Source organism: Diplotaxodon limnothrissa, linkage group LG18, assembly GCF_057381915.1.
Source record: "Diplotaxodon limnothrissa isolate DT_005_m linkage group LG18, D_limnothrissa_male_GT1.1, whole genome shotgun sequence".
Classification (NCBI taxonomy): Eukaryota; Metazoa; Chordata; class Actinopteri; order Cichliformes; family Cichlidae; genus Diplotaxodon; species Diplotaxodon limnothrissa.
In genome coordinates, this window is record NC_140613.1 from 28,207,908 (window position 1) to 28,219,603 (window position 11,696).

General features: G+C 39.3%; 1 protein-coding gene across 1 annotated transcript; it reads right to left on the reverse strand.

Annotated features, from left to right (window-relative positions):
- Nucleotides 1-1,554: 1,554 nt before the first annotated feature.
- On the reverse strand, nucleotides 1,555-11,155 carry LOC146613909 (solute carrier family 22 member 13-like). The gene is made up of 10 exons (XM_085378593.1): nucleotides 10,781-11,155; nucleotides 10,562-10,665; nucleotides 6,819-6,973; nucleotides 4,673-4,841; nucleotides 4,470-4,590; nucleotides 2,637-2,731; nucleotides 2,219-2,433; nucleotides 2,016-2,124; nucleotides 1,697-1,909; nucleotides 1,555-1,615 (listed from the first exon to the last, which is right to left on the reverse strand). The coding sequence occupies exons 1-10, from the start codon at nucleotides 11,153-11,155 to the stop codon at nucleotides 1,555-1,557; spliced, it is 1,617 nt and encodes a 538-aa protein (XP_085234719.1).
- Nucleotides 11,156-11,696: the final 541 nt, after the last annotated feature.

Consider the following 11,696-nt stretch of genomic DNA (forward strand, 5'->3'; position numbering starts at 1 on the left):
GCTGCGCTTTTGTGAATTAAATCTTCAGCCATAACGTTTTCTTCACCTTAACAACTTTGATAACTTCATGCTGCATGACCCACGTGACTGTAATCCACTGTGTGATGGGGTGATGTGTTTACACCATGAAATATCATGATATCAAAAAAAAAAAAATTACCTGTATTTTTGTGAATGATATGACATGGCCCACCCTCATCCCAATGGCGTTGAGGGTGTCATTAATTAAACCGTTGCTTAAAAACGCATCACGTGCCCCAGCTGTCTTAGATAATTATAGGCTAATCTCCAACGTTTTTTTTTTAAATCTCAAATTCTTCCTCGCATTATGGAGTTCCACAGGATTCTGTGCAGTTCTGTTTATATTATACATGTTTCACTTAGGAAGTATTATTAGAAGACATAATTTACATTTTCATTATTATGCCAATGATACCAGCTTTACATATCCATGAATCCAGATTACACACACCAATTAGTTTAAACTGCAGTAATGCAGTGATTTGTGCAATACCTCTAAAATTAGAAAGATCCTCTTTAAGAGTGATGATGAAAAACTAGTTCATTAATTTATTACTTCTAGGCTGGACTAGAAGTAACTTACATCAGTAAGTTATCAGGGTCTCCTAAAAAGCCATCAGTTGGCTTCGGGAAACAAAGTGCTGCAGTGAGCAGTGAGAGTACTGACAGGGACTAGAGAATCGGTCTTAAGTAATCTTAAAGACCTCATACTACCACACCATCCCAATAGAGCACTTTGCCCTCATACTACTGGCCTACTTGTGGCTCCTAGGACATAAAGCAGAATGGGAGGCAGTGCCTTTAGCTTTCAGGCCGCTATTCTGTGGAACCAGCTCCCAGTTTGCATTCAGCAGACACACACCCTCTCTACTTAGCATTAAAACATTCCTTTTTGATGCAGCTCATAGTTAAGGCTGGATCAGGTGACACTGAGCCTTCACTTAGCTATGATGCAGAAGGGCTAGGTTGCTGGGACCTTCCCATCATGTAGTGAGCAATGAGTGATTGTTGCTCCTTCAGGTCTTTTCACTGGTCATGTGTTTGCACAATATTTCAAAATAATCACCCAAAATAGTTTCTAATGCTGAGAATGATTATTATAATTATAATTATGCACACAAACTACTTGGTGACATTTATGAAAAGATCATAGTTTGGATTAAGATTCACCTTCACAAAGTTAAACACATGATAGAATAACAGCAGGGTTGCTTTCAGAATGTGATGCTGCAGCAGTTAATGGGAAACAAGTAGTGGGAATAGTGTTTAATTTTTTCAAGGTGATGGAAACAGTGTTTATTTAATCACTTATTATTACACTTGGTTCTTTGTACTGCAGAAAGTTAGCCAAAGTTACACTGTCTAAAAACTAAAGTGTTAACAAAATGATAACTTATTAAGACTGCGGTCTCCTCAGATGTATCTTCAGACCCTGAGTCCAGAACCAGGGACGTCTATAGAACATGATGACTGAGGTTGTGGTTCATTTAAATACATCACATATTTGTAAAGATGAAATCCGTACAAAAACATCTACATCTTGGTTGAATATGAATGTGGACTGGTAGTTGTTCTTCTTGTGGGACTAACTTGTCTGAAAGACATAAAACAGAAACAGATGAAGAAACGATCATTGACAAAATAACATGTTTGAAATGCTGCAGTAGTTAAACACTGATACCCATTGCGCTCAGCCTCTTCAGTCGTCTCAGGAAGCTCTTTTCTTTTGGTTTCGGGAAGCAAGAAGCCGAGAAATCCACCTATCAACGTAAGGCAGCTGAAGACTGTGATGGGTATGACCGAGTGGTACATGGCCAACAAGTTCAGCAGTGGAGCCAGTAATCCACCTAATCTTGCTGATATGGATCCTAAAGCTGTGGCTGTTTGTCTGAAACAGGAGGACAAAAGGTATACTCACTAAGTTGGTCTTTTTTTTTCAGCGTTCTTTTCACACAAGTTGTTCACAAACATGAATAAAAACTGTGACTGCTTACCTAACCGATGTTGGAAACAACTCCTGCATAAAGACCATACAAACAGAGCCAGCCCATATCAAGAAAAAACGAGACGCAACAGCTAAAGATGTGACAGAAATGGCGTAACCTGACATAATGAAATAAATAATTAATAAAAGTGAACATAAACATGATAATCAGACAAAAATAAAATGTATTTTGTGATATAACTAAGCTTTTACTATCAGGAACAGCGAGGATAAGTATGGAAGAGACTCCTCCGATCAGAAGGGTTGCTATGAATAATATTTTCCTCCCAAAAATATCCAGCAGCCACATGGAGAGTAAAACAGATGGTACTTCAAAAACACCATAAAGGAGTTGGGTTACAAAGATGCTCAAACCAAAGCTTTCCATGTCTAAGTACAAACTGTAGATGGAAAGGTTCACGGAAAACCTTTAAAAGAGAAGAGAAACACATTTAATCAGACACAAAAGTCCTGTATCATGAACCATTTATAACACATTTATGAATGGCCATTTAATCATCAAAACATCAAATTCAAAAGTCAAAATCTTACGATTTAAAAACAGCGACATGTTTTTGCATTGAAATATTTCCCTTTAATGTATTAACCTCACTATAGATGTTGAACTTACCATGACAGTATTATAATAAAGAAATATCTGGTCAGCAGTGATGATTTGAAGATGATTTTTATTCCTTCGTTATTCACAGAGTTATTCACTTCAATCTGTGGGAGACATAATGTTTATCGTAACACCATTTTAATACTACTGATAATAATGGAGATTTGTTATGCCTCCAGTGGTATTACTTTGAATCAAGGTAGAATTTCTTTTAGCAAATTTAGCACAAAAAAAACCAAATACACATTGATCAGGTCACCACTCTAGGCCTAACCCATCGACATCAACACCGTTTACACCTTCTGCAAATTTAGAGTGAGCAATTACCCTAACATGCATGTCTTTAGACTGTGGGAGGAAGTCAAACAGACACGGGCAGAACATACAGAGTCACTGTGTTGCCTAAATCCATATCTCTTGTCCTTAATATGTTGAATAATGAACATAATGTCTTCTCTATTCATGACTCTACTTTCCTTACTCAATTTGTTTATTTGATTAGCAACATTACGCAAAAAACACCAGGGACAGTTTAATGTCACTGGGTGGAGGGGCAGAGGCAGAGCTTAAAAACCTTTAGACACACCACCACCACCATTTGCATGAGTAATAGTGGAGGACTGACTCTTTAGTAGTCAGAGGTTATTGCCATCTTGATGAAAATGGCATAAAAGTCCATTATAAGAAAGCCTGTGCAAACTTTATTGAAAAATAATTAAAAGAATACCAGGCATGGTACCAAATCTAACCAGTGTTGGTCAATTTACTTGAAAATAGTAATTAGTTACTAATTACTGACTACTTCTCCAAGAAAGTAATTCCGTTACTTTGCTGATTACTTATTTTCAAAAGTAATTAGTTACTCTATTACTTAGTTACTTGTTAAAAACATGATACACAACCTCAATACATTATAAAGCAATAGACCTTTCGGCCCTGTTCTACTTTTTCTGCATAATCCATCATAAAAAATGGAATCAAATGAAAAAATTCTCTTTTTAAAACTTGTTTTATTAGTTTTAATCTTTTAACTTTATGCACATTGCATCAAGCAAAAATTAAATTATATGCAACAGTCTTTGATTTGAATAAATTGTTTAACTTTTAAACCTATTTTCTGCATATTCCAGCATGTAAAATGAAATAATTGTTTGTGTTTACACTTACTCTTTCAAATAGATGCAAGTAAAAAACAGCAAGAAATAAATAAAGTCAAAGGTTCGGCAGCACTAAGTCCTGTCGTTCTTAAATCGATTGTCACCTGTTTAGCAGGAGTGGGGCCGGTGGAGGTTTGGCCAGTGCTGCAGCGGTCATGTCAGTGGGGGGATCTGGGGATTTCTCTGTGAATTTCACACTCCTGTGGCAGGGTGCTCGGTGCTTGCACAGATTTGAAGTTTAATTTTTCGCTGTAGAAAGAAGTTGTCTTCCCACGCAGAGTGAACAGTGGTCGCTAATGTTTTTGTCATTTTTTATGGAATGAAGCTAAAAGTAATGTCAGGACAGCCACGCTTTAAACGCTGCACGGTCGTACTCTAGCTCGCATTGTTGATCTACACATGTCTGTTGCTGCAACGGACGTCGTACGCTCGCACGTCAATGTCGTGAGACACTCTCACAAATAAAATCACTGTTTAGTAACGCAGCGTGCTTACGGGAAAGTAACAGAAATCGAATTACTTTTTTTTGCAATAGAAATCCCTTTCTTTACTTATTGCTTGAAAAAGTAATCAGATTACAGTAACCCGTTACTGCCCATCTCTGAATATAACACACTTATTTTGAGGTATTTTACAGGTGCCATCGATGTTCTTGAAAACTTCCCTGATGAATGTGATTCACTACCTTGTCCAGAAGAGACTCTGACACAGGGTGTTTGTTAATGGCTGCTGCTTTGACAATGAGCTGTTTGGCTTCTTCTTTTCTGCCTCTGCTTAACAGCCACCTGGCTGACTCTGGAATAAACCTGATAGGAAGAAAATTGAACTTCAAACAAACAGACATTTTGAAATGTATAAATAACTCAATAAATAGAGTGAAATACACACCATATGTAGATAATAAGCACTGCAAGCGGAACTGCTGTGATCAGCTGAGCCAGTCTCCAGTTTCGGATGCCATAGATCATACCAGCGAGGACGCACTCTCCAATTGCACTAAACAGCTGAGTCACACAAGCTCCCCATGATCTTTTGGACGTCCCAATCCATTCAGTGGCTGCAATAAGGAAAATATGTTAATTGTTTGTTTATTTTAGATTAAGACCTCAGCTCAAATGGAACAAAATAAATACATAACAACAAAAATAAGTAAAAACATTGCACATCAGCTGCTATGAATATCTCGGCTGACTGTACATATATTTTTCTATTACTGTTTTATACCTAATCAGACAGAACATCTCAGTGTGAATGGATAATGACCCAAACCAACCAACAACAACCCAAGAGTTTCTCAAGTATGTGTTTAGTTGAAGACAAAACCCCCTGTAGAAAGGTGGACACAAAATTACATAAATGTGTCTTTGTCCTTTGTCCAACATCTTTATGTTTAGAAACTGATTATGATGATGAGATGATGATGAGATGAGATAGCCTTTATTTGTCAGTTGCAGGTCTTTTGCCCACAACCGAGATGACAGACCTTGCTGACCGTACATACAATACACAAACATCACATTGGGGAGACAGGTCAGGCTAGGTAGCGAGGAAAAAAACATCGAAAGGTGTAACACAAAAGGATATTGCAGGAATGCACAGATATCAACACACCATAGCACAATAAACACAGACAAGCAACATGGGAAAGTGTTCCAGTGTGTACATCTGATCTGGGACCGCTGCAATCTTCGACTGCGCCTCCAGCTGACCCGATGTCCACATCAGAGGGGAGGTAAGCGTTGGAGGTGGCGTTGGATCCGGGTGGGGAGGGTGATGCGTCAGTGAGTGCTTATCAGTATCAGTATATGTATGTGTGTGCGTGTCTATAGTTCAGCTGAGACAGTGTCCTTCGCCCTGCCAGGCTAAGTAAACAGCCTTCCAGCCAACCCAGGTGGCCTTGCATGGAATGAGAAGGAACAGACTCAACACAGTCGTTATCAGGGAGTTTTTGTTCAGCTTCAGCCTTGAGCCCACAGCTGGCGCCGAAGGGGTAGCCGGATTATGATGGTAATTTTTCATTTGCAACAACTCATGAGAATTTCAAGCTGTTCTTTAACACTCCGACACTGGTCTCTCAATCTCCCGTTGGATAGCCGCGAGTTTCTCCATGATGTTATTAACCTTCAGTTCCCTGGTCCTGTCATTCTTTTGCTCAAAGAGCAGATTCTGAAAACTCACGACTGCAGTCAGCTGTTCCAAGATGTAATCCAACTTCTACTCAGAGGTGTTGTTCTGAGTATTCACGGCAGCCACAAGCTTCTCCAAGATCTTATCCATGCTGCAGTCAGTGAGCCCATTCTGAGAAGTTGCGCCTCGTCCCATCATTTCAATCCCAGCGGGCAGCCTTGGGGGGGGGGGTTTGAACAGCCAGTTCCGCTTTCTTAATTCTCTGATAAGCCAGCTCCGATCAGCAAGAACCCTGTTATCATGGTTCCGAATACGTAGATATCTTCAGCGTCCTTGATTGACAGTCCCGCCAGGCACATGACCCTCCATGTCTGCCACCCGTCCATCGTGTATCCAGCGGGGAAAGTCCCTCCAGGGCACTCGGGCTCTCCCGAGCCCAGACTTCTCGTTGAGAAAAGGGTGTCAATAGCATTCAGAGACCAGTTTACCAGGGAAAGTAATACAAAAAACACGAGACTAGACAAGGACATAAGAACTAAGCAGGGAAGATAAGGGAGAGGAGAGGAGAAAAAGTGCGTCCGCCTCCTCCGAGAGCCAGCAGAGTACATCTTTTGTCTCGTATGTAAATGTAAATATGTAAAACGGTCACAAAGGCAACAGTAAGATAAAAGTAACAATAAAAATAATAAATGGGAAGAGGTGGAAGTAGAAAGTGTAAATGGAAAATTTGAGAAAATTGGAAAATTGGAAAAAATTTGGAAAATATCAGATCAGTACAGCCTTGCTGGACCTCTAAAACATTACAAGAACATCATCTTAGCTATTGAGAGAACAAGTGGCAGATTATTTTACAGTTACAACGATTGTTAGTTGCAAAGTTTGTGCAAAGTTAGTGTACTCTTCATACATAGTATGATGCTGTTGACTCGATATCCTCCAGCTCCAAATCCCACCAGAAACAGAGATACTAAATATAAGTAGACGTTGGGACAGAGAGCTGTTGTCACGGTGAATACAGACAACAGAACTGCTGGAATCTGAGTTGCTCGTTTGCGGCCGAACCTGAAACACCAAGACAAACACACAGAGATACATTAGCTTCTGTTATGATACTAAGCACACTAAATCACAAGAGCTGCTGGTTAATGTAGCATCATTACAGAGATAACAGTAATGCAATCATGTAAAAATAGTTTTTTATGGGACTCTGTGCAGTCATGTTGGAGTCTCTCGCTGTACTGGCCATATCTCGAGTTTTTTACTGGCCTATAGAGGTACAAGACATTCCTTTAATTGGAGAGGGTCATGAGTGACTAGAATAAAAGCATGCAAACAACACAAATATGCAACATATAAAAACAAACTAATAAATTACACATAAAACACACAGAACACAACATTAAATTACTTACACTGCTTGACAGGGGCAGCTGAATGAAGAAATAAAACCACTATGGTAGGGAACCAGAGCTAAGAGATAAGCTTCTTATATTTGCAAAGTTATATTTGAATAAAACTACAAGACCTTTGAAACAGGAGGCAGTTTAGCACACTGGTTGTCTTATGGCTAAAAATACAGCAGCCTGGGTTTGAGTGTGACCTTTGAGGGTGACCTTGCTGCATGTCTTCCCCTTTTCCCCTTCTCTCTTTCCCGTTCAATTCAATTCAATTCAATTTTATTTATATAGCGCCAAACCACAACAAAAGTCGCCTCAAGGCGCTTCATAACGGTCTATCCTGTCTACTGTCTACCCCCCCCCCCCCCCCAAAAAAAACAAAACAAAACAAAACAAAACAAAACAAAACAAAATAAAACAAAACAAAAACACAGCACACATGCACAAACACCTCGTACGAACTGTCAAGCACAGCGGTGGAGGAGTGACGATGATTGTTTTGTAGCCACAGCATTTGGCCATCTTGCAATCGTTGATACAACCATGAATCTTTCTCCATACCAAAGCATTCTTGAGTCAAACGGGAGGGCAACAGCTGTCCAACAGCTAAAGCTTGGCTGAAATAGTCATGCAACACAACAATGATCCCAAGCACAGAAGCAAATCTACAACAGAATGACTGAAAAAGAAAAGAATCAAGGTGCTGCAATGGCCCAGTCCAGACCTCAACCTGATGTTTGACCTCTCTTCTTCAGTTCTAAGAGCGAATGGTGGAGAGTCCCAGATTTTAGGCCTTAGTGGGAGTTGTCAATTAAGGGGGTCGTTGACCCATTATTGATCACGTGCCTCAGCAAATGAGCTGAGGTGTAAAAAAGAGTGTGGTGTCATTATCAGCAGAGGTTTTGGATGAAACCATGTGAGACCTTGCCTCATCCTATCATGTGACCTATTGAGATCAACTGACGCAAGATTTGAGTTGGCATTAAGGCACCTGGGAAGGGATCTCAAAACTGGATTGTAGCTAGCAGAGAATTGGTGCAGTAAGCCACCCCCTCTGTTCAAAGATGGTCATTCACAGTGGACATAGGTGGCTTCTTTCACTCCTCTTTCAAACCATGTGTCTTGGTCCTTTAGATGCAGATGTACAGCTCAGTCTCGTCCAGTAGAGGTGGCTCTTCTATGTTGTGCCATGGGTTTGTCAAGTGGCTCTGTGGTTTTTCCTGTGTAGAGGTCTGAGCACTCCTTGCTGCACTGCACAGCACACACTATGTTGTTTAGTTTGGGTTTGGGAGTTTTGTCCTTGGAATGAACCAGTTTTTGTCTGAGTGTGTGCATGGGTCTGAAGGACACTGGGATGTGCACTTCTTGAGAACCTTCTATAAGCACGACATCTCAGTGCATCCCAGTGCATCCCAGTGCACTTTAAACCCAGCCACAATAAAAATAAATAGGTCACTAAGATAAAGGTCACTATGATTACTATGTTACTATGAGCTGGATGGCTGGAAACCTACACAGACGTTTCTTCAAGTTATCTCCTCAAGATGGTTCTGCAGGCTGCTGAATCATTGGGCGCACACAGAACTGCACAGAGTCCCCTCAAACTTATTTACATGATTGCATGTGCAGTTTTGGTATATATGCAGGGAAGCGGCATTTTAACGGACTGCATTAAAGTATTAACATAAGGCAATAGAGTACATACTTAAATTATTTATTGATTTATGAAATACACATAATAGATTCCATTCTAAGTCTAATCCAACACAATTGTGGAACATTCATTTTATAGAAACATTATAATATTTATTTGGTAACTGTCAGCTCATAGTCAGAATGTAAGATTCAGAGAATCTGGAGATATCTCTGTGCAATGCCGAAAATAAGTTTTTCAAATGTGTTGTTGCAGTCAAATGCAAAATGAGCAAATATTTTCCTTAAAATAGCATTAATTTAATATATTTTCTGTGTTTCATTGGGAAAAAAATACAGGTTTATTAGATTCGCAAATCAAAGCATATGACTCAAAATTAGTATTTATTTTTGAAGTTAGTGAAAATATTTATTTGATAAGCTGTTGCTAAGGTATCAAACCTAACAAATTAAAAGAGACATTTGTTTTGTGAATGTGTTAACAGACAAAAGTTATTCATTCAGTGTAAAATTATAGCAGTGATGCACTGTCAGGACAACCAAGGCAAGCTCTGCTTGTCCTAAAAATAGACATAAATAAAATGTACCAAAGTAAAGCAGTCACTCACTTTTCATCTCAGACATGATGGATGCATGGAGCTTTATGACAGTGCTTGTCATAAAGCTCCTCAACTGTTTGCCTCTTGTGGCTGCAGTTGCCTATTGTCACTGAAAGCTCTGCTTGTTTACTGCTCATAGAAACTGTGGCTCTCTCTGCTTTACAGCTGCGTCTGGCTTCCATTAACAATGACCTCAGCTTGGTAAGATGTGCTATGGTTTCTGGTGCTATGCACGTGTGCAAACAGCTGGTCTGACAGTAACCTGATGAAAAACCAGCATGGGAGGCAAGCTGCTGCTGGCTCTGCTTTTACTGCTTTGAGGTCAATTACAATTTACACTCTGTATGGAAACATAGTAAGCATTACCAAGCAAATGAGCTTCAATGCTTTATCTGTGTAACAGGTGGGTTTCTGTTTGCGAATGTGACCAACACATGTGATGTAGAGAATACAGAGCGTGGAAATTTTAATATACTTTTTTGAAAAGGCCTGTTTTTTTGAACTCATCCATTTAATGCAGTTTTCTGCAGAATAAATATGAATAATTGTTTTGACTTGTAATATTTTATGCACAATTATACAGTAATAAAGGTTTATGTGTATAGAGGTATTTTCAAGATTTGCTTCTTTTCCTAAAGGAATGGTTTGAAACATTTCTCAGTCACTCATCTTTTTCAGCTAATGGTAAATTATTTTTGGTAATATAGCAGATATTTATTTATTTAACTGTAGAAGTATTAATATTTTACAATTTTTCAGCCAGGAAGGAGTGCAGAAAGATGAAGATGTTTATGTACAGTGTAGACTGTTAGTGCAAACAATATTTTTTTAATCTGATATGACTGAGCTTGTGAAGTTGCAAAATAATGGAGGAAGATGTTTTCATGTGTGTGTGTATTGGAGTGGAGGGACTGTATTCGCTTGCCTTTCCGTAAAAAGCTGCCATATTTCTGTATTTCGGTGCAAAAGGAACCATGAACTACTGCAAGGAGCACACTTACGATTCAGCAAAAGGTCCAAACATGAGGGAACCAACAAGAACTCCAGCCATGAATACTGCTTGAATCACTTCCACCAAGCTGGCCTGGCCGCACACTAGATCAAACTGTGAAAACAAATAAATATAATAATAATAACAATAACAATAATAAAACAAAAAAAATAATTAATGTAATGTTTCATGGAGGTGAGAGATCTACTGAACAACAAATTTCACTTACATCAGTGACTATGGTGGCTTTGTAGAGCATGTTCCCATACACCCATCCATCCTGGCACCCTGTGGTCTCATTGAGTCTGTACTCTCTGATAGTATCAATGTCCCAGCTCACTGGGACAAACATCTCACACTTGCTGAAGGTCCCATCCTCCTCCCGAGGCACGGTCAGGTTGAGCTGCTCCTCTGAGGTCAGGTTAGGAGCAGCACTGAGGATCCAGTCTGTGCTGCAGTGTCTGTCTGGATCTGATTGGATGAAAACAAAACTGGCATAGAGAAAAGTCTGAACAAAGTTTGGAAAGCAAAGTGCAATTAGAGTGATCTTCTGGAATAATCCAAATTCCCCAATGTTCCTTAGAATCTCTCCAAAGTCTGTCATTTTGAGCTTGATGGTGAAGGTCTGAAAAACAAAAGAGCTGCAGCGCCGACTCATACAGTGACTGTTAATCTTTAACCCAGCTATATTATCTTTTTAGCACACGGAGCTCATTATTTAAATTTTTTTTTACCTGAACATACTGAACTGCTGTCATGTCACCACATTCAGGGCTCTTTCAAAAGTCATTACACACACACATAAACACAATTTCTGATTTTAAATCTGCTGCTTTAAATCTAAAATCATCAGGCTAAAGCATCTCTGAGTTAGTAGTAAGCACTGAACAGAGCGGAGTGATAAAGTGGTGCCTTCATTTGCAGTTTATTTACATTTTTTAAGTTAACAGACCTAAGTTTCTCTCAAACCAGCAGTTTGAACCGCAAGAGTCAGACCTTTCTGCTTAAATCTATCCAGAACACTGAAGCTGACCTCTGTCAACATACCTAATTAGAGGTGAAAATATGCTTTTTCTCCTTGACTTCTTATATGTGTTCAGGGCCTAATGTGCATTTTCTAGTTTTATTTTAGGAAATCTAATTCT